Source organism: Centroberyx gerrardi, chromosome 4 (genome assembly GCF_048128805.1).
Source record: "Centroberyx gerrardi isolate f3 chromosome 4, fCenGer3.hap1.cur.20231027, whole genome shotgun sequence".
Lineage (NCBI taxonomy): Eukaryota > Metazoa > Chordata > Actinopteri > Beryciformes > Berycidae > Centroberyx > Centroberyx gerrardi.
Genome location: NC_136000.1, coordinates 88,673 through 113,564, shown reverse-complemented (window position 1 = coordinate 113,564; position 24,892 = coordinate 88,673). Strand labels below are relative to the sequence as shown.

General features: G+C 42.2%; 1 protein-coding gene across 1 annotated transcript in view; it reads left to right on the top strand.

Moving 5' to 3' along the window:
* The first annotated feature begins 8,560 nt into the window (after positions 1-8,560).
* Positions 8,561-24,892, top strand: part of gramd2ab (GRAM domain containing 2Ab) — a 51,503-nt gene continuing 35,171 nt past the window's right edge. The window contains exons 1-3 of the mRNA XM_078283261.1: positions 8,561-8,661; positions 18,217-18,274; positions 22,151-22,223. Of these exons, the coding sequence (XP_078139387.1) occupies positions 8,561-8,661; positions 18,217-18,274; positions 22,151-22,223 (232 nt within the window). The remainder of the gene's footprint in view (positions 8,662-18,216; positions 18,275-22,150; positions 22,224-24,892) is intronic.

The following is a 24,892-nucleotide window of genomic DNA, read 5'->3' as shown; positions in this document are numbered from 1 at the left end:
CTCTCTACTGTCTCCATTTTGCACCGACGTTCAACAATCAAACAGAAATCCACCGTAGAAGAAGAGAGACCAGTTTCTCCACCCACAGGAGCAGGAGATAGACCAGAATGCAATGCAGCAGAGAGGTTGGAGTTGAAGAAGAGGAGACTCAAAGCTCAAGTTCACTTCCCTTCTCTGGTTGTTGTCAAAAGGCATTCTGGGAAATGCAGGAAATGAAGCAGGTTGAGTTTCTCTTTAATATCTCGCTCTCTTCTGTAGCTTGTAGTTTGTAAACGAAGCAGAAGGAAAAGACTCATGATGGGATGACGTCACTTTCTGACGCAGTTCGGCTCCTCGGCCGCAGAGCGGCGCTGCGCCTGCGCGGCTGAACAACAGACTGAACAGACTGAAGGAAGATCCACTAAAATCCATCTGATGTTCAACACATTCAGCAGTTGTTAGTGTATTAGTTATGATTTAGTTTATTTGTTTATTATTTAGTGATGAAGAGTTGTAATGTTTTGTTGTTTCCCTCAACCTTCTACTGCAGCTCGTGGTTTACTTTGTTTCCCGTTGATTTCACTGATTATTTTACTGATTTTTTATGTCTTTGTTCTAATTCTCTCCTCACGGCTGAAACATTGATTTTGATTTCCAACTTGGTTTGACTTTATTTTGACTTGATTGTTTCAGGCGCTTTGTTTTTCTTTCCCTTCTTCTTCACTGTTTTATTCTTTTTTTTTTTTCATGCTCCACATTCCACGCTTTTATTTTGAAGCCCAAACCGCTTACCTTCCGGTAATATCCTGGTTCACCGTGTGCACTTGACGCTTTTCCTCCGAGTGAAACCTGCAGACCGGAGCAGGTCCGGACCGGCAGTTCGGTGTAAACCAGCGGACCTGATAGAGACCCGCAGGATCCACGGTAAGACTGAGTGACAGGGAGGAGGACGTTTTATTACTAAAGGTTATTATAATTAGTAGTTGTAGTATTTGTATTAGTAGTAGCAGTAGCAGTAGTGATGCTGGTATTAGCTGTAGTGGTATTTATTATTATGACTGATGATTATTACTATTATTAAGATACTATATTATTATTATCGTCATTATTGCATAATTGCTCAGTTGGTCTCTTACTCTTCTGCCGATTCACAATTTTATTCCAATTGTTTATGAAAAGGCAGCTAATGAGAAAACAGATTATTCTGTCAAATTGAATATTTTAACCCGGAGTGAATACAGTATAATACAGTGTGAGTACAGTATAATACAGTGTGAGTACAGTATAATACAGTGTGAATACAGTATAATACAGTGTGAGTACAGTATAATACAGTGTGAATACAGTATAATACAGTGTGAATACAGTATAATACGGTGTGAGTACAGTATAATACGGTGTGAGTACAGTATAATACAGTGTGAATACAGTATAATACAGTGTGAGTACAGTATAATACAGTGTGAGTACAGTATAATACAGTGTGAATACAGTATAATACGGTGTGAGTACAGTATAATACGGTGTGAGTACAGTATAATACAGTATAATACAGTGTGAATACAGTATAATACAGTATAATACAGTGTGAATACAGTATAATACAGTGTGAATACAGTATAATACAGTGTGAGTACAGTATAATACAGTATAATACAGTGTGAATACAGTATAATACAGTGTGAGTACAGTATAATACAGTGTGAGTACAGTATAATACAGTGTGAATACAGTATAATACAGTGTGAGTACAGTATAATACAGTGTGAATACAGTATAATACAGTGTGAATACAGTATAATACGGTGTGAGTACAGTATAATACGGTGTGAGTACAGTATAATACAGTATAATACAGTGTGAATACAGTATAATACAGTATAATACAGTGTGAATACAGTATAATACAGTGTGAATACAGTGTGAGTACAGTATAATACAGTATAATACAGTGTGAATACAGTATAATACAGTGTGAGTACAGTATAATACAGTGTGAGTACAGTATAATACAGTATAATACAGTGTGCGTACAGTATAATACAGTGTGAGTACAGTATAATACAGTGTGAGTACAGTACAGTATAATACAGTATAATCCAGGTCTGAACACTCAGACCTGGATCAGGATGTGATGTTGGCTGGTTTGTTGGTTTCTCTCTCTGCTTCTGGATCAGTGTTCAGACGACAGAAATAAAATAAAATAAAATAAAGTTGTTGGATTGTCCTGCTGTAGAATTCAGTCAGTATTCAGACTGCAGGTTGAGGTTGATGGTCGCTGGTTAGTGATTGGTGAAGCTGGTAACCATGGTGACAGGTTGAACCTGAGAAATGGCAGAAAAGTTTCTTTCTCTGACTGAAGCTGACTGATCTGACTTTAGAAGAGGAGGAACAGAAGAGTAATAAAATGAGTGAAGGAATTCATCACTGCTGCCAATATTACTTCTGTTAGGAACCAGTGGAACTCTGATGTGGATTCTGCTCCCAGTCTGAGTTCACATGCAGCAGCTTCTGTTCGCTCCACCAGGTCTGAATACCGAGTCTCTCCCCCGGCTAGGCTTGGGCCGGCTCGGATTGGCTTAGTTTACTTGGTTTGGCGTAGAGACGGGCCCGGTGTGTTTTCAGACACGCTCAGTTCAGTCCGGGCCAGAAAACAAAACAGCCTTTTCACTGGGGAGCTGCAGAACCAGTCTGGGTCCCACTGGGACTGGAAGCTGCAGCACAACAACAACAAAATCCTCCCAGTAAACTTTATCCAGGACAGACGAGTAGAGATGAGATGAGATGAGATGAGGATCCAGTCTGTAAAAGAGTCTCATCTAGTCAACCAAGGACTTCAGCTCCTTATCTTTTAAAAAGTTCCATCATTTGGTTTCATGTTGTGCTGGAAATGTGTCACTTTTTTCAATTTGTGAAGATCTCATTTCAGAATAAAAGCCCTTATGTGATTGACCTTCCTCCGGGTTAACCTGGGCTGACCTGGGCTGACCCAGGTTAAGCTGACCTGGGTTAACCTGGGCTGACCCGGGTTAACCTGGGATGACCTGGGTTGTGTTGTCATGCATGGAGAGAGGCAGGACATGTGAAAAGCTTGGTGGTTCCAGAGGAATGTTATTTTCTTATGATTTGCATAGATGTCAGTGGAGCGGATGCTGCTGTGAAGGGAGGAGGGACGACAACATGTGCTATACAAATAAAGTTTTATTATATTATCATTATAACATCACACAACATTACATCTGAACTGACACTGAAACAATCCTTTTCCATAGATGATGAATGTTTTGAAACTATAAATGAGCAGAATAAGAACAAGCACATATCCTATGCAGGCTCACAGCATGTTCAGTTCAGTTCAGTTCAGTTCAATTCAATTCAATGCATTGAAGCACTGTGACACCAATGTAAATAAATACCACAAGGTAATACGTTACAGTTTGTAGGGCAGCAGAAGAAGAGTTATCAGGTTATCAGGTTTTCACAGCAGGAGACTCTGAGTTCAGAGACCGGAGTTCTCTAGAGTCTCTGAGTTCAGTCTGCTGTCTGTTTCTCCGCATGACAGGAAGTGATGTCACATCAGGAGTGTTACAGATCCAGTTAGATCAGTTTCTATACACTGACCAACTTTTGATTGCGTGCCTCTGTATGGAAACACTGCACTGTTAGCCAAAGACGCCTTCTAGAGGCCAACTGATGAAGACTGACTGACTGACAGTCTGTCTGACTGTCTGACTGACTGACTGTCTGTCTGTCTGTCTGACTGACTGTGTGTCTGACTGAGTCTGACTGACTGACTGACAGTCTGTCTGACTGTCTGTCTGACTGACTGTCTGACTGACTGACTGACTGACTGACTGACTGACAGTCTGTCTGACTGACTGACTGACTGACTGACAGTCTGTCTGACTGACTGACTGACTGACTGACAGTCTGTCTGACTGACTGACTGACTGACTGACTGACAGTCTGTCTGACTGACTGTCTGACTGACAGTCTGTCTGACTGACTGACTGACTGACTGACTGACTGACTGACTGACAGTCTGACTGACAGTCTGACCCTAACACCACTTTCCCTCAGCCTGGGTTCTCTGTGCTGAGTACTGACAGCACAGTGAGACCAAGCGTTTTTCCAGTCTGGAAAAAGTTCTGCTATCAAACTCCATTGTAGTTTTAACAAAACAGACCAGGACTTTTCCCTGTGTTCTACCCAGTGGAGGTTTGGGCCTCAGCACCAGGCCAACCTGTGCTGTGGGGTTTTCATTCTGGGAAGTTTTGGAACATGATGGATGTCCAAGTCATGACAGGCTGGCAGAGCGTTAAGGCTGGTTCAAGCTGCATGGGAAACACACACGACGGAGTGTGTGCAGTCAAAATGACAGAATTGGAGCAGTGGAAGTTGCTCGTGAGGTCGTGCACCACCTGAAATATGAAAAGACGGAGCTGCAGCGCCTCCGTCCAGGATCGGCTGAACAAAGAGGAACCGGAACTAATGGCAGATTCCGGTGGGGAGTTTTTCTTGTTGGGGGATCAGGAGAGCTGAATTTCCTTACAGAGTGTTCAGGCTGTGGTTGTTATGTGAAGATTGAGAAGCATGAAAGTTCACAGATCCCATGTCTGCAGCTCCTGTGCGTCCAGCAATGCATGAAGCATGAAGCATGAAGCAACCCATAAAGACTCTGATAACAGCTAACAGCCGGCGTCTCCCTGAGGTGCTGCTTGATTTAATCAGCAGGGTGAGACTCCCTGGAGAGGAAACCACCGGCTCCATGGAAACAGGAGGAGGAGGAGGAGGAGGGAGGGAGGGGAGATGAACAGGGAAGAGGAGTAAAAAGAGGAGTGGGAGGAGGAGAAGGAGGGAGGGGAGATGAACAGGGAGGAGGAGTAAAAAGAGGAGTGGGAGGAGGAGGAGGAGGGAGGGGAGATGAACAGGGAGGAGGAGGAGGAGGGAGGGGAGATGAACAGGGAGGAGAAGGAGGAGGAGGGAGGGGAGATGAACAGGGAGGAGAAGGAGGAGGAGGGAGGGGAGATGAACAGGGAGGAGGAGGAGGAGGAGGAGGGAGGGGAGATGAACAGGGAGGAGTAAAAGGAGGAGTGGGAGGAGGAGGAGGTTGTGTACCTGCTGTCAGCAGTCAGTCATGGTAGCAGCTGGAGAGAGAGAGAGAGAGAGGAGTGTGTGAATCTTGCTCTGTTACCATGGCAACTCCACTTCATTTCCGCCAGTTGTCCCTCAATCTGCTACCTCCTATTAAGGGTAGACGTGTGTGTGTGTGTGTGTGTGTGTGTGTATGTTAAGGGTTGGTGGGTGGGACTGACAAATGTGATAAATGTGTCAATGTTATAATTCATTCTAATGATAGAAAATATGAAATCAATCTGGACTCAGATTAAGTCTTTGGTGTAGCAATGTGCAGAAGACCCATTTTTCAGCCTTGGCTATTTGGAGGTCGTTATGAATGAATATCTGGCTATTCAGTGTTTGCTGGAGTGAATAAAGGAGGTTCTGGTTATTAAGCATGCAGATGTGGGAGATAAAACAGGCATGCATCATTCTGCTAAAAGATGACTAGTAATGATCCTGTTGAATAATCAGCTGTAGACCAAGTGTTTTAAACAAGATCCATGAGCAAAACATATAAACTAGCAGGGAGAACAGAACAGTTCTTAAAAATGAATAATGAAATATTGGAGTATTCCGACCCATCATACAATGCTGAATGCTGCACTTTGCCAGACCCAAGTCAGGGGTCAGCATTAGGGCCAGCGTTCAGGTTCAGGGTCAGTCTGCTATGTTCTGACAGGACTGAGCCTGCAGACTGTTAGAAAAGGTCTTTCCAGTCTGAACTCACACCAAAGAGAGATTTCCCTGATCCAAATAGCCTTTTCTCAGACGGTTTCCATGGCAACAGAGAGAAAAGATCCCAGCATGCATTGTGCTCGGTATGTGACTGTGTGTTAGAGGGAGGCGGTCAGAGGCTCCGCAAGTTAAACTCCCATCGATCCAACAGGAGGTTGACAGTGTTGAAAAGAGAGCTGCTGCTGAGGAAACAACTGTCAGATTAGAAACCTGCTGGAGGAAAACTACTGGAGCGACTAGCTAACCAGACTTGACCTGCTAACCAGACATGACCAGCTAACCAGACATGACCAGCTAACCAGACCTGACCTGCTAACCAGACTTGACCTGCTAACCAGACTTGACCTGCTAACCAGACTTGACTAACTAACCACAAATTCAAATCAAAGGTTTAGGCTGCAAGGTAGATGGGGGTAGATGGACTTTGGTGTCTGCTCCCTTGTTGTTCCACTCGGTGTGTTGTCATGATGACCTGCAGTTTAACGAGTCCTCGAACCAATCAAATCACTCCCCCATTTTCTCTTACAGCCCCCAGAGAGAGCCTAGTACCAGCCCTAGTACCATCTCTAGTACCAACTCTAGCACCAGCTCTAGTACCAGCCCTAGCACCAACTCTAGTACCAGCTCTAGTACCATCTCTAGTACCGACTCTAGTACCAGCCCTAGTACCAACTCTAGTACCAGCCCTAGTACCATCTCTAGTACCAACTCTAGTACCAGCCCTAGTACCAACTCTAGTACCAACTCTAGTACCAGCCCTAGTACCAACTCTAGTACCAACTCTAGTACCAGCCCTAGTACGATCTCTAGTACCAACTCTAACACCAACGCTAGTACCAGCTCTAGCACCAACTCTAGTACCAGCTCTAGCACCAACGCTAGAACCAGCTCTAGCACCAACTCTAGTACCAGCCCTAGTACGATCTCTAGTACCAACTCTAGCACCAACTCTAGTACCAGCCCTAGCACCAGCACTAGCACCAGCTCTAGTACCAACTCTAGTACCAGCCCTAGTACGATCTCTAGTACCAACTCTAGTACCAGCTCTAGCACCAACTCTGGTACCAGCCCTAGTACCAGCTCTAGTACCAACTCTAGTACCAGCCCTAGTACCAACTCTAGTACCAGCCCTAGTACCATCTCTAGTACCAACTCTAGTACCAGCCCTAGTACCAACTCTAGTACCAGCCCTAGTACAATCTCTAGTACCAACTCTAACACCAATGCTAGTACCAGCTCTAGCACCAACTCTAGTACCAGCTCTAGCACCAACACTAGAACCAGCTCTAGCACCAACTCTAGTACCAGCCCTAGTACGATCTCTAGTACCAACTCTAGCACCAACTCTAGTACCAGCCCTAGCACCAGCACTAGCACCAGCTCTAGCACCAACTCTAGTACCAGCCCTAGTACGATCTCTAGTACCAACTCTAGTACCAACTCTAGCACCAACTCTAGTACCAGCCCTAGCACCAGCACTAGCACCAGCTCTAGCACCAACTCTAGTACCAGCCCTAGTACGATCTCTAGTACCAACTCTAGTACCAGCTCTAGCACCAACTCTGGTACCAGCCCTAGTACCAGCTCTAGTACCAACTCTAGTACCAGCCCTAGTACCAGCTCTAGTACCAACTCTAGTACCAGCTCTAGTACCATCTCTAGTACCAGCCCTAGTATCATCTCTAGTACCAGCTCTAGCACCAACTCTAGTACCAGCTCTAGTACCAGCCCTAGTACCATCTCTAGTACCAGCCCTAGTACCAGCTCTAGCACCATCTCTAGTACCAACTCTAGCACCAACTCTAGTACCAGCCCTAGCACTAGCACCAGCTCTAGTACCAACTTTAGTACCAGCCCTAGTACGATCTCTAGTACCAACTCTAGTACCAGCTCTAGCACCAACTCTGGTACCAGCCCTAGTACCAGCTCTAGTACCAGCTCTAGTACCAGCACTAGCACCAGCACTAGCACCAGCTCTAGCACCAGCTCTAGTACCATCTCTAGTACCAGCCCTAGTACCATCTCTAGTACCAACTCTAGCACCATCTCTGGCACCAGCACTAGCACCAGCTCTAGCACCAGCTCCAGCACTAACCCTAATAGAACGTTATAACTGGAGCTGATCAGATAGACTTGACTGTATCCTCTCCAAGCTAGCTGAGGCTCAGAGGATTTATCTTCTCTGCTCCCTCACTCCCAGCGTCACACACTGCTGATGTAAGGATTCATCAGCAGGTGCTGAAGGTGGAAGCAGGTTGTTAAAGCTTTATTTCTCCAGAGAAGCTTTTCAGGGCAGACAGAGGAACAGTGGAGTTTCTGTTTACTGCTAATCTCGGCTCTAAATGGTCTTGTTGTTTAGAGGATGGCCAGTCACCCACGTGTTAACTTCTTTTAACAAGCTACACCTCTATATTTAGAGCATGTTATCTGATGCTGCCTCCCACATTCTCTCTCTCTCTCTCTCTGCCTGCAGTCATTACTATTCTGCAGTCTGTCAGAATAGTGTTAATGCAGCATTATGACAAATTAAAGGCCGATGTTTGCAGACACCCATCATTTTGAAATAGAAATGGGCTTATGAAAAAAAAAAACATTTCTGTTGATGTAATATTTCCAACTGTCATTGGAAATATTTGTTTCTCTACATTGCTCCATCCATAGAGCTGCAGTGTGTAATCCAGTTGTTCTGTCCCCCAGCTCCCCCCCCCCCAGGCCAGTGACGATGATGTCGGATAACTTGGAACAGAGTGATGACATCGGCGTGCTGCCCCCCCAGGAGGCGGAGCCACCCAGGGAGGAGGATGGACATTGCCCCCCACAGTTCAGGTGAGGAACTGCAGCCACAAATGCTGCGGCGCAGAAGTCTGTTTCTCTGGAGACATGACAGGACGGACCTGACGGAAAACACCAAACATCACAGCGGTTCACAGATTTTGTCGTAGTTCACTGGATTCAAAGATTTCTTATTTTGCCCTCTCAGGGGGTAATTGCACAGGATATGATGTAATCACACAGGATATGATGTAACCACACAGGACATGATGCAATCATACATGATGCAGTGCTGATGACTTGTGATTTTGAGGTTTCGCTCTGCCCCTTTTCCCTAAACGCTAATTAAAGGATAATTCTAGTTATTTTAAAACTGGCCTTTTTTTCCTAGTTTTTACCATCATGACTACTGATTGTGTTGTAAATTCCATTATCTACTTCACTGTAGAGCTTTAGAGGGAGCTCTGCTGTCCAACACACACACATACACACACACACACACACACACACACACACACACACACACACACACACACAGGGCAAACACAACATTAGATATGTTGGCAAGTAGACAGTTCAAGAACTCTCATGCTGCGTTCAAATCATATCAGATTTTCTGTAAATACAAACTGCTGGCTGGGAAAAAACATTCAAATCAACCTGCTAGTGGTATTTACAAGTTGGATATGTGGGATGTTTTTGCAGCCGCCGTTATCAGTAAACATAACAGGGAATCCAGCAAAGTTGTCAGTTCAAGGTTTTAAAAATGTTCAAGGTTTTACATTCAACCGGACCTACAAAAAACAAGAAATGTCTACTGTCGTTTGTTTACGGTTGCTTTTAAATTCATAAATACAAATGATTTTGGATGTAGCCATTAAGAACGTTTTGGGGCTGAAGCAATGAAACCCAATTTCCACTTTTTCTGATTTGACCTGAACGCAGCAGAAAAGTGGCAGCCAGCAAAGTGTGTGAGCAACGCAAAAAAAGTTTCAAATGGATGATTATAACTGAATTATCGTGATAATTGTTCAGTCACAGCTATGTGTATTGTGTTTTCATCGCTTTTTGGATTCAACTGTTGGAGATTACCGTTGGCCACGTGTGTGTGTGTGTGTGTGTGTGTGTGTTGGACAGCAGCGCTCCCTGTAAAGCTCTACAGTGAAGAAAAATTATGACATTTTCAACACAATCAGTCGTCATGACGGTAAAAACTAGAAAATAAGGTCAGGTTGAAAATAACCAGAATTATCCTTTAAAAGGACAGAAGCTCCGCCCCTCTGCCTCTCTGCTGCTTCACAACCAACTCCCTCATTAGTTTTGACAAGTGTTTGCATGCCTGTGTGTGTGTGTGTGTGTGTGTGTGTGTGTGTGTGTATGTGTGTGTTGGGCTGTTTGGCAGGAGATTAAAGCAAAGGAGACGTGCCGGAGAGACAATACACTGAGAGGGAAAGCCTCGCTTCATCTCTCTCTCTCTCTCTCTCTCTCTCTCTCAGCCACTCACACACACACACACACACACACACACACACACACACACACCGCTCATTCCTGTCACGTACAGAGCAAGCTGCAGGAGAAATGTTGGAGAGGCTGTGTGTTTGTGTTTGTTTGTGTGTGTGTGTGTGTGTGTGTGCCTTCAGCATGTGCAGCCGGGGGGGGGGGGGGGGGTACAACCAGTACAACCACCAGTACAACCACCAGTACAACCACTCTGTTCTACTGGAGCAGCTGTGTGCAGGTGTGTGTGTGTGAAGGCTGTTAAGGGAAGTTGGATTGCACCGCAGCAACACGTCGGAGCCTCCCGCGGCAGTGTGGAGCTTCATAAACACTGAAGTAATAACAGAAGAAGTTGTAGTGTTTACATTCTCTGAAGCTCATGTTCTGGATGTTTCTCACCATGAATTCAGTTCATCTGGCAGTCTTTATAGTTTGGGGGTGAGCTGTCATACAGATCAATATATCTGCAGCTCTTCTTCTATCTGCTCCACTGTCTTCATTGGTGGACAGCGGCCGGATACAGGCGGGAGGAAATACGAAGCGGCCAAACACAGTTCTTGCGGTCGTGTGTCGCTCTACACGTCGTTACATTTTTGGAGAGGAGCAGTGAGCTGCGGCAGCAGCCTCTGCGGGCGACTAACCTTACTAACCCTTAATCTAACCCTAACCCTAACCCTACTAACCCTTAATCTAACCCTAACCCATACACAGAAGTATCATTTTCCCTTTAGGAAACTTTAATCGCACTACTGCTGACAGAGAGCTAATTTTCTCTCTCTCTCTCTCTCTGTCTCTCTCTCTGTCTCTCTCTCTCTCTCTCTGCTCCAGTTTTTTCCCATTCATGATCAAACTGTTTGCATAATTGGTTCTTTTGTCATGTGTGTGTGTGTGTGTGCGTGTGTGTGTGTGTGTGTGTGAAAACCATGCCAGCCTCCCAGTAGCTCTTGTGGACAATCACTCTTATTCAGGTCCTTTCCCACACACACACACACACACACACACACACACACAGTATTCTCAGTATTCAGTATGCAGTGTGAGTGTGTGTTGGCTCTCTGTTTCAACAAACCAGAACCAGCTACTGGGAATGTCAGACTGGACCAGTTCAGTCCTTTAACATTTGCACTATTATTATTATTATTAGGGCCCGAATTGTAATGCAAGGAATTATTATTATTTTTCCCTCCAATGAATCGCATTTTTGAGGGGCTAAAGGTGCTCCAAAACTCACCAAACTTTGCACATGCCTCAGAACTGCTGAAAAATTACATATTTTATGGGTCTTGCGCATGGGTGTGGCAAAATGGCTCAATAGCGCCCCCTACAAAATTAAAAAAAAATACTCATCGCTCTACGTTTCACCTACATGTACCAAATTTGGTAGGCACATGTATCATGTCCAGACCTACAAAAAACGTCAATAGCTGCCATGACCTAAACCCAACAGGAAGTCAGCCATTTTGCATTTCTTGTGACATTTTTCTGCATTTTGGCCCATTTACAGGGGTCATACTTTAACAAACTCCTCCTAGGAGGTTCATCGGATCCACCTGAAACTTGCTCAGCGTATATAACAGACCTTGACGATGAAAAGTTGGTATAAGCTTGAGTTTTCGTCCAACGGCGTGGGCATGGCGAGGCCTCGAATTGCCATGTTTCGCTATGAAACAGGAAGTGCTTTGTAACTCCACTGTACATGGTCAAATCTGCCCCAAACTTCACATGTTTGATAAGTGTCCCGGCCTCAACACATCTACATGCCAATATTCACTTATGGTCATAGCGCCACCTACTGGCAACAGGAAATGCCATGTTTTATACTTTGATGTACTCCTCCTAGCGGGTTGACCGGATCCACCTCCAATGTGGTCAGAAAAGCCTTAAGACCTTAATGATGCTTCATTGTGAAGATTGGGAGTTTTCATCGAATGGCGTTGCCCTGGCGGCGCGGCGAATTTCGATGTTTCGCCATGAAACAGGAAGTTGTGTAAACTTGAGTGTACATTGTCCAATCTGCACCAAACTTAACATGTTTGATGAGCATCCCGGCCTGAAGACATCTACATGCCAATATTCAGTTATAGTCATACCGCCACCTACTGGCAACACAGGAAGTGGTTTGTAACTCGACTGTACATGGCCAAATCTGCCCCAAACTTCACATCTTTGATAAGAGTCCCGGCCTGAAGACATCTACAGGCCAATTTTGAATCATAGTCATAGCTCCACCTACTGGCAACACAGGAAGTGGTTTGTAACTCGACTGTACATGGTCAAATCTGCCCCAAACTTCACATGTTTGATGAGAGTCCCGCCTGAAGACATCTACAGGCCAATTTTGAATCATAGTCATAGTGCCACCTACTGGCAACAGGAAATGACATGTTTTATACTGAAAATTCAGAGCCGCGTCGACTGGTCGGTGTCCAGTAACGACGCTGCGGCTGCGGCACACCCCGAAATGCGCAAAGGTGTGAGGGCCCGATCATCGCTGCTTGCAGCTTTAATTATTATTATTATTACTACTATTATTATCATTATTATTTCTCCAGTGTTTGTCCTTCAGTCTGTAGAGTTTTTTTTTTTGCATGAATTTAATTTTCATTTGCTTCCTGCTGTCTGGACTCCATTTACATGACCAACACAAATGAGTGTGTGTGTGTGTGTGTGTGTGTGTGTGTGCACATACAGGGAGTCTGAAAACTGTAATCACAGGGAAACCAACAGCTAAACGAGTATCAGTCCTGTTGGTCAGAAGTGGGATTCAGACTCCACTAACACTAACACTAACACTAACAGTAATGCTAACAGTAACACTAACACTAACAGTAATGCTAACAGTAACACTAACAGTAATGCTAACAGTAACGCTAACACTAACAGTAATGCTAACAGTAACACTAACAGTAATGCTAACAGTAACACTAACAGTAATGCTAACAGTAACGCTAACATGAACACTAACAGTAACACTAACAGTAATGCTAACAGTAATGCTAACAGTAACACTAACACTAACAGTAATGCTAACAGTAACACTAACACTAACAGTAATGCTAACAGTAATGCTAACAGTAACACTAACACTAACAGTAATGCTAACAGTAACACTAACACTAACAGTAATGCTAACAGTAACACTAACAGTAATGCTAACAGTAACACTAACAGTAATGCTAACAGTAACGCTAACACTAACAGTAATGCTAACAGTAACACTAACAGTAATGCTAACAGTAACACTAACACTAACAGTAATGCTAACAGTAACACTAACACTAACAGTAATGCTAACAGTAACACTAACACTAACAGTAATGCTAACAGTAATGCTAACAGTAACACTAACACTAACAGTAATGCTAACAGTAACACTAACACTAACAGTAATGCTAACAGTAACACTAACAGTAATGCTAACAGTAACACTAACAGTAATGCTAACAGTAACACTAACAGTAATGCTAACAGTAACACTAACAGTAACACTAACAGTAATGCTAACAGTAACACTAACACTAACAGTAATGCTAACAGTAACACTAACACTAACAGTAATGCTAACAGTAACAGTAACACTAACAGTAATGCTAACAGTAATGCTAACAGTAACACTAACACTAACAGTAATGCTAACAGTAACAGTAACACTAACAGTAATGCTAACAGTAATGCTAACAGTAACACTAACACTAACAGTAATGCTAACAGTAACACTAACACTAACAGTAATGCTAACAGTAATGCTAACAGTAACACTAACACTAACAGTAATGCTAACAGTAACACTAACACTAACAGTAATGCTAACAGTAACACTAACAGTAATGCTAACAGTAACGCTAACACTAACAGTAACGCTAACATGAACACTAACAGTAACACTAACAGTAATGCTAACAGTAACACTAACACTAACAGTAATGCTAACAGTAACACTAACACTAACAGTAATGCTAACAGTAACAGTAACACTAACAGTAATGCTAACAGTAATGCTAACAGTAACACTAACACTAACAGTAATGCTAACAGTAACAGTAACACTAACAGTAATGCTAACAGTAATGCTAACAGTAACACTAACACTAACAGTAATGCTAACAGTAACACTAACACTAACAGTAATGCTAACAGTAATGCTAACAGTAACACTAACACTAACAGTAATGCTAACAGTAACACTAACACTAACAGTAATGCTAACAGTAACACTAACAGTAATGCTAACAGTAACGCTAACACTAACAGTAACGCTAACATGAACACTAACAGTAACACTAACAGTAATGCTAACAGTAACACTAACACTAACAGTAATGCTAACAGTAACACTAACAGTAATGCTAACAGTAACACTAACACTAACAGTAATGCTAACAGTAACACTAACAGTAATGCTAACAGTAACACTAACAGTAATGCTAACAGTAATGCTAACAGTAACGCTAGCATGAACACTAACACTAACAGTAACACTAACAGTAATGCTAACAGTAACGCTAACACTAACAGTAATGCTAACAGTAACGCTAACACGAACACTAACACTAACAGTAATGCTAACACTAACAATAATGCTTACAGTAACGCTAACAGTAACACTAACAGTAACGCTAACGATAACACTAACAGTAAGGCTAACAGTAACACTAACAGTAACGCTAACAGCAATGCTAACTGTTGGAGCCAAATATTTGATTTAATAATTTATTGAATATTTTAGTTTTGTTTATCGAAATTAACATTCATTAAGCAAAGAAATTATGAAATATGAAGTGTTGCGAAATGGATCGTGTGTGTTTAATTGCAATTATCAATTATGATTTGAAAGGTTATTGATGCATGCCGGATGTTGGAGCGATATCGGCAGTGTGTGTTGACACCCCCGCCCCCCTTGGTAGACAGGTGACTGTAGCATCTGTTCTATATTAGCTCAGCCCATTATGGCTGGCGGGGGTTCTCAAGGTATGCAGCCATACAGTTTTAGACCGCTGCTAAGCGCTGACTAGGTTTGATTTATTTTTGATGTACCACTGGCTGTCGCATGGAAACGAAACCATCTGCCTATCACTCCACTCCGGTAAGATCATTTTATTTGGAAAACATTGGAAAATAAATAAATGAAATCAAAGGAAAAGTGGTTTTGGAATTTATTGGATGGCGCTTGGGCGCGTCAAACACGGATGCATGTACTTGGGAACCACAAGAGCAAAATGTAAGGACATTTGAATTGAAAAGGATTGCTCTTTTACTAACAGTAATGCTAACGCTAACAGTAATGCTAACACTAACAGTAATGCTAACGCTAACAGTAATGCTAACACTAACAGTAACGCTAACGTTAATCTGACAGCTAGAAATCATCTGATTCTTCTGTTCTCTGTTGCTACTTTCACATTCACACAGTAATGTGACTACTACCAAATATGAGTCAGGCAATAATCTGATTAAGCCATTTATATGATTCTATAATTTGACAACTCCCCATAATAATCCTGTTACATGAGTGAAGCTTTTATTTTAGTTATCCAGACAGAATTGTGGGAATCAGTTTTTTTTGCTAATAAAATTTCATTAACAAGTTTGAAGTGAGGAAGTGTGTAGATTGAGTTCTGCAGTTTGCAGCCTCCACTTCAAAAAATGTGCATGTCTCAACACTCCAATCATAACCTTCTAAACTCCTACAGTGTGACTCCTGCTGTCCGCCATCTTGGTTCAGCTCAGTAAAAACTACGCTTCCTCCACATAACACACTGAGCTGAGCACATGTACCTTCATTTGAATTAAATTTGAGTACGATTATGTTTATTTCAACTAAGCGCAGAATCACATTCATATAATCAGCATGGCTCTGCCTCACTCACATTATAATCAGTTCAGATGTGAACTTGCTCTCTGTGACTCCAGACTCTTCACTGTATGTTTCCTCCAACTCTGACTCTTTTAATGAAACTGTGAAAAACTGTGATGCATATTTGTACGTCTGGACACTTTACTGTATATGTGTTTTATCTGCACACTGCACAGCCACTCCATGCTGTAAATCTGATGCTGCATCTTTATTTATTTGCTCTATTATTTTCAATATGTTAAGTTATTGTAATTATTTATATCATCTTCACTACTCTATTTGTCTTCTTCTTGTCTCTGCTACTGCAATGACCGAATTCCCCATGAACATCCATAAAGTTTCATCTGATCTGATCCGATCTGACAACATCTGATCCGATCCGATCCGATCTGATCTGATCTGATCTGATCTGACAACATCTGATCTGATCTGATCTGATCTGACAACATCTGATCTGATCTGACAACATCTGATCTGATCCGATCTGATCTGATCTGATCTGATCTGATCTGATCTGACAACATCTGATCTGATCCGATCTGATCTGATCTGATCTGACAACATCTGATCCGATCTGATCTGATCTGACAACATCTGATCCGATCCGATCTGATCTGATCGGATCTGATCTGATCTGACATCTGATCCGATCTGATCTGATCCGATCTGACAACATCTGATCCGATCTGATCTGATCTGATCTGATCTGATCTGATCTGACAACATCTGATCTGATCTGACAACATCTGATCTGATCCAATCTGATCTGATCTGATCTGATCTGATCTGACAACATCTGATCTGATCTGACAACATCTGATCTGATCCAATCTGATCTGATCTGACAACATCTGATCCGATCCGATCCGATCCGACAACATCTGATCCGATCCGATCTGATCTGATCGGATCTGATCTGATCTGACATCTGATCCGATCTGATCTGATCCGATCTGACAACATCTGATCCGATCTGATCTGATCTGATCTGACAACATCTGATCTGATCTGACAACATCTGATCCGATCCAATCTGATCTGATCTGACAACATCTGATCCGATCCGATCCGATCCGACAACATCTGATCCGATCCGATCCGATCCGACAACATCTGATCCGATCTGATCTGATCTGATCTGACAACATCTGATCTGATCTGATCTGATCCAATCCAATCTGACAACATCTGATCTGATCTGACAACATCTGATCTGACAACATCTGATCCGATCTGATCTGATCTGATCTGATCTGACAACATCTGATCTGACAACATCTGATCCGATCTGATCTGATCTGACAACATCTGATCCGATCCGATCTGATCTGATCGGATCTGATCTGATCTGACATCTGATCCGATCTGATCTGATCCGATCTGACAACATCTGATCCGATCTGATCTGATCTGATCTGATCTGACAACATCTGATCTGATCTGACAACATCTGATCTGATCCAATCTGATCTGATCTGACAACATCTGATCCGATCTGATCTGATCTGATCTGATCTGACAACATCTGATCCGATCTGATCTGATCTGATCTGACAACATCTGATCTGATCTGATCCGATCCAATCTGACAACATCTGATCTGATCTGACAACATCTGATCTGACAACATCTGATCCGATCTGATCTGATCTGATCTGATCTGACAACATCTGATCTGACAACATCTGATCCGATCTGATCTGATCCGATCCGATCTGACATCTGATCTGATCTGATCCGATCCAATCTGACAACATCTGATCTGATCTGACAACATCTGATCCGATCTGATCCGATCCAATCTGACAACATCTGATCTGATCTGATCTGATCTGACAACATCTGATCTGACAACATCTGATCCGATCTGATCTGATCCAATCCGATCTGACAACATCTGATCCGATCTGATCTGATCTGATCTGACAACATCTGATCTGATCTGACAACATCTGATCTGATCCGATCCAATCTGACAACATCTGATCTGATCTGACAACATCTGATCTGATCTGATCTGATCCGATCCGATCTGACAACATCTGATCTGATCTGATCTGACAACATCTGATCTGATCTGACAACATCTGATCCGATCCGATCTGATCTGATCTGACATCTGATCTTATCTTATCTTGTGTGATCGGATCCGATCCGATCCTATCTTATCGGATCGGATCGGATCAGATAAGATAAGATCGGATCAGATCTGATCTGACAACATTGGATCTGATCTGATCTGATCTCTCCTCCAGGCTGCAGCTGATTGATGACCTTTCCTATGAAGATGTTAAGAAGTGTTATCGAGGATCAGTAAGTCCTTCACACTTTATCATTTTAATATTTCAACACTACTACGCTCTTATGATGCCCTACCTACAGATGCTCGTGTGTGATATACAGCTACATTCTCACACACACACACACACACATGCACACAACTCTTCAGTCCTGTTCAGAGATCAGAGATGAAGACAGAGCAGCAGGAGTCCTTTCAATCTTTTTAAGTCTCAGAAGTTTCTCTCTCGTCTCCATGGTAACGCGCTCCGAGGGACGGACGGACAGGAAGTTATTGTCTACCACCACAGAACAAGAACCTGTCTGGTAGAGCAGTACAGAAAGTACTACAGCAGTACACAGAAAGTATTACAGCAGTACAGAAAGTACTACAGCAGTACACAGAAAGTGCTACAGCGGTACAGAAAGTACTACAGCGGTACAGAAATACAGCGGTACAGAAAGTACTGCAGCCGTACAGAAAGTATTACAGCAGTACAGAAAGTAATACAGCAGTACAGAAAGTACTACAGCGGCACAGAAAGTATTACAGCAGTACAGAAAGTACTACAGCGGTACAGAAAGTATTACAGCAGTACAGAAAGTACTACAGCGGTACAGAAATACAGCAATACAGAAAATACTGCAGTGGTACAGAAAGTATTACACCGGTACAGAAAGTACTGCAGCGGTACAGAAAGTACTACAGCAGCACAGATCTGGATCATAATCATCAGATGTTTTGTGTTTTTTTGTCTTTGTTTTTTCAGACACAAACAGGAAGGGAGGGCTGTGGGTCAGGAAGCAGGAAGTGACCGTCTGGTCCGTAACAGGCTCAGGTGTATTGGGGGGAGGGGGGAAGGGGGGGGGGGGTTAGGGTTACTGCAGCTCGTTCTGGAACAGGATCTCCACAGCTTTCAACGGACTGAATGTTCAGTAAAGTGTTGAGTTCAGTTTGGAGACAAAACTTCTTCTCCGCTTCTCTTTCTAGTCTTCTGTGTTTCTCTATGACCTCTAAACTAGATCTGCATGATTACAGCAAAAAGTTATCATTCTGATTATTTTGTTAGAATATTGTGATCATAATTATTTGCCTCCGTTTCAGAAAACAGAATTCTTTTATTGAACTTTTGCACCTTAACATATTTTCCCTTTTTCACATTTTTCAGATCTCAAAGTAGCAGCAGCTAGAAAGTCGTGTTTTCCTTCTGACTGTCGCATTCTTATTGTGGTCCTCATTTACAAAATTCACATAAATAATTAGCACCTTATTTGTTTGGGTGGATCTGTGCTTGTTTGTGTTTTAAAACCAAAATTTGACAGACGATCTACTTTTATGAACAAAACATTTTCTGGATTTCCCTCCCTAACATCGGGCAGATCCATTCTGTTCCACTTTATTTGTTGCTTTGTGTTTTACACTCACCAAGCACTTTATTAGGAACACCTGTACACCTGCTTATTCATGCAATTATCCAATTGGCCAATCATGTGGCAGCAGTGCAATGCATAAGATCATGCAGATACAGGTCAGCAGCTTCAGTTCATGTTCACATCAAACATCAGAATGGGGAGAACATGTGATCTCAGAGACTTTGACCGCGGCGTGGCTGTCGGTGTATTTCTGAACCTGCTGATCTCCTGGGATCTTCACACACAACAGTCTCTAGAGTTCACACAGAACGGTGCGAAAAACAAAAAACATCCAGCGAGCGGCGGTTCTGCGGACGGAAACGCCTCGTCGATGAGAGAGGTCAGAGGAGAACGACCGGACCGGTCGGAGCTGACAGAAAGGCTTCAGTAACTCAGATAACCTCTTTACAGCTGAGGGAGCAGAACAGCATCCCAGAATGCAACACGTCCAACCTGGAGGAGGATTTCACTTTGTTAGCCGGTTGACACTGAGCTGAAAGCTGATACCTGCCCAGTATTAGTAAGGTGTTCCTAATAAAGTGCTCAGTGAGTGTATTATGTAAGCTTTCTCTGCTGTTTCGCCATCTGGACTCTGTGACTTCAGTCACATGATGCACGTTGAGCCTTCAAAGGCTTTGATTGGTCAGGCACTTAATATACGACACGGCGGTGCGTTTCATTAGTCGCTTCAACCCACCCGTCTCTTCCCCTCCTCCGTCTTAAGGTCCGTTCCATCACTCTGAAAACTCTCAACTTTCTGAGTTCGACCCTTCAAGGCCGAGGGAGCGAGGCAACAACGACGTAGACTCCAGAGTGTTTCTTTCCCAGAATTCGGAATAAGTTATAAGTGTAAAGTAAGCAAACAATATATAGAGGATTTAGACTTCACTCATTCTGCAATATTGTATTACTCACTATTCTGTGCAACTTTTATTATTTATTATATTAATTATTAGGCCTGCTTAAAGGAATAGTTTACCCAAAAAAGAAAATTCAGTCATTATCTGCTCACCCCCATATGAATCGAAACTCTGGTTTAGTTTGTTAGTCCATAAAACAGTCACAGAGTTTTCCATCACAACAAACCGTAATTAGGGATCTTTAGAGCTCCGAAAAGAGCAGAAAATATCCTTTAAATTTCTCTGTACAGCTCTGCAACTTAATCCAAGTCTCCTGAAGCCAACGATCGCACAGTGAGTGGAAAAGACCGATACTGACGCCGTTATTTAGAGCAAAACGGTGAAAAGCGGTCGCACATGTGCAGTCGTGAATCTCGTCCACTTCCTTGTTTACAGTCCTAGTCACACAAACTGAAAAACTGAATGTGACTTATAACGCTGTGCACACTGCACACACTTTCAGACGTCGGCTCACTCTATACATGTAAATTATTTCACATACCTCCGTTCTTTGTAGAGACGTGGCCGGTGTTCTGCAGGACTGTCCGCCGTATTGGATCGCCCCCCAGTGTAAACACAGCTCCCCCCCCCGGGTGTAAACACACCGTCGCACACAGCAGTCGGCTTCAGGAGCGGTAATTCCTTTTCTTCCCTGGACTTTTGGACGGGAATCCTCTGAGGAGGAAGTTCACCACAGAAAGCGGAGAAATCGTCATCCAGTGATTAGCCGGTGCCTTGTGAAAAATCTGTTGTATTCTGCCATGATGCCCAGTCACTGAGTCTCACAGGCTTCTCTCTGTTGAACCATCCGGGAAGACCTCTCATTCTGATCATTTTTTAAATATCTGCGCTGGGGAGAGAAGCTGCAACAGCTAGGAAACAGACCAAAGACCGAAAGGTAACGTTAGGTCTGAGAAGCTTTTTCTGTTTGTGATGAAGCCTGAAGACTAGGAGTGTAAACAGGAAGTGGAGGAGACACCCGCAACATTTTTTTGCCATTTTGCTCTAAACAATGGCAATAAATCAATATCGGTCTTTTCCACTCACTGTGCGATCGCTGGCTTCACGAGACTTGGATTATGCTGCAAGAGCTGTATGGAGTCATTTTATGGATATTTTCTGCTCTTTTCTGAACTCTAAAGATCGGTCCCCATTGAGTTCAGTTGTTTTATGTTTATGTTTATGTTTTTATGGACTAACAAACTAAAGAGTATCAACTGGCATGGGGGAGGAGATAATGACAGAATTTTCATTTTTGGGAGAACTATTCCTTTAAGGGCAAGTGCGTTCTGTTTCAAATCCTCTGCTCCCCCTCAAACTCTGCCCCCTGCTAAGAAATCCACCCCTCTGCTCTGACTCCGCCCCCTGCTCTGACTCCACCCCTCTACTCTGACTCCGCCCCTCTGCTCTGACTCCGCCCCTCTGCTCTGACTCCGCCCCTCTGCTCTGCAAGTGGCCACTCGTGTGACGAGGGGAAGTGAAGGACGGCCTGTGAATTGACTAATGAAACGCAGGGAGTCAACATCAATGTTGCTGCATTACACGATTATTAAATGTGGAATTATAAAACCATGATATATACCTCCCCCCCACCCCACAGACTGTCAGCAAGTACAACTCCCAGTACCACAAGCTGTTCCAGGCTGTTCCGAAGGAGGAGATCCTGATGAAAGGTACTGGACTGTTTTTCCTCCACTTTGCTGACTGAGGCTTGATGCTTAAAGTGTTGAAGCTTTTCTTTCTGGAAGTTCAGTCATTTCCAGAAAGAAAACCTGTTACTGCTGCATCATTCTGTCGCAGATGCAGGTGTTGCTGCGTTGGATATATTACACTTATTATACTTATTATTATTATTAGTTGTGCTTGCTGAAGCAAGCACAACTAATAAATAAACTAAATAAATCACAATTTATGTTTAAACATTATATTTTTCCCCATAGAAATGAATGGCGCATGTTCAGCCTGCTAGAGTGGCACACTGGAGGCTGTGGTTTTAAAACCCTCCTCTCATTTCAGCAGCTGTGTCCTGAACACATTTCTAAACTGTCACTATTCCCATGATTTTCACAGCACATACATTTATTTTACATCAAACTGTTCACACACTTCTCCTCTCTCTCTCTCACAATGTAAATATCTAAGTGGTAGCATTTGTAGTTTTTGAGTTAGGGACGTTTGTTCAACACTAGTGCTTTACAGTCATTTTGCCTTGTTTCTGCCGATTTTTCATTCTGCAAATACAATATTTGATCTGTAATAGTTACCACAATTTTCACACTACATGGACATATTATACATCAAAATATTCACATACTTCTTCTTTCCCCCAATATGTACATATCTAAGTGATGGGATATGTATTTTGTGAGCTATGATGGTTTGTTCAACATTAGTGCAATAGTATTTGTGTCGATTTTGAACAGAATTCTTCTTTTTAACTGTAGTCATTTCCACAAATTTAACACTACATAGACATGTTACACACCAAAATGATCTCCTACTTCTCCTCTCTCTGACAATGTAATATCTATCTGTGATAGCATGTGTAGTTTTTGAGCTAGGGGCGTTTGTTTCAGAGTATTCCACTTTCAAAACAAACTCTTTTTTTCCTTCTGTAAAGAGTGTGTGATTACAGTTTTTTACGATCGCTAGCAAGCGTTTTTCAATACTTATAATACTTTTTCTAAACTCTTCACACACCAACTCACCTACAACACACAGTTGGCAAAACAGTTAATTTTAGGGTCAAAATCACATATTGTAAACTAAACACCAACACTAATTTTCTAAATGCAAGAATACTTTGTCAAAATACACTAACTCTACCAAAACACTGCAAACATGTCTCAAAATCAAATAATTCTTTCAAAACTCTAGCACATGTTTTCTTCCAACAGGAACATTTAGTCAATCACAGCACAATGACATACAAAATACTAACAGTAGATGGTATTACAGACAATGCATTACTTTACATATGTCAGTTCTACCCTTATACAATAGACAGTATATTGATAGTCAATTGTTTTTCGCACTGCAGTTTCTTTTGAAGTCACTCTACATTTTTCTTTTGTTGAGTGTAGTAAATGTATGCATTTTTATCTTCTTTTTTGCAAACATTCTATATCAAAAGTGAATGACTCATCTTTACTTTATAGAATGTACAGTATATGAAAAAGGAATAAGTGACAGAATTGCTGCAGTAAAGGCTTTACAGTATTTGCAATAGGAAATTACTTCAAGAGATCAACAAAAATCTGCAATATCGCTGCTGGTTACAGTTGTGTAAAAATAAAATATACAAAAAGAGAAAGGCACAGAAGAAAAAAAAAATAAATACACAGTCCTTTTCTAATCTACCCGGTCTTCTGCATTTGGCCACATGTTCTCGTCCACATCACTCCTTATATTTTCTCTGGCTATGCACCTTGGGAAGTATCTTTTGGCGTGCCTTATCCACCCCTGGCAGTGTTCAGCTGTGATTGGTCTATTTGCATAACTTCAATCAGCTGTTTCTTACGTAATAGCAATAAAAAAATATAGGACATATATTTGTGTTTCAATATACAATGTGAACTGCTGTTCACTTCAACAGTAGCCTATAAGTTAGGTTTAGAACATGAGGTTATCTGTTCTGACATACAGTGTGAAAGCATTTGTAAATTTGGCAGTAAAATCCATAGTTTTGGTCTTGGTTGAGCTTGTGTGTAAAAGAAATTCAAGAGTTTTTAAAATGTGTTCACTGAATGCATTTTGTGTCAAAGGAACAAGAAATGTGTTAACGGTATGGCCTGCAACAGACCGATGTTGTGCTAACTGTGTTAAGAGTTATGAAAATGTGACTACAGAACTGATAAAAGGTTGCTAGCAATCGTAAAAAACTGTAAAGGATCCAGAACACCTGCTGGCTGGTGGGAGAGAGGCAGATACGGTGGCCATGAAGTGCAAAACACAACAACTGACAAAACACAACAACATTTCACAAAGCACAACATTTCACAAAACACATTTCACAAAACAAATGAACATTTCACAAAACACATTTCAAAAAACACATTTCACAAAACAAATGAACATTTCACAAAACTAATGAACATTTCACAAAACACATTTCACAAAACAAATTGACATTTCACAAAACACATTTCACAAAACAAATTAACATTTCACAAAACAACATTTCACAAAACTAATTAACATTTCACAAAACTAATTAACATTTCACAAAACAACATTTCACTAAACAAATTAACATATCACAAAACTAATTAACATTTCACAAAACACAACAGCAAAAGAGAAAACAATTCAACATTTCACAGAAAATGGAAAAGGTAGGTCC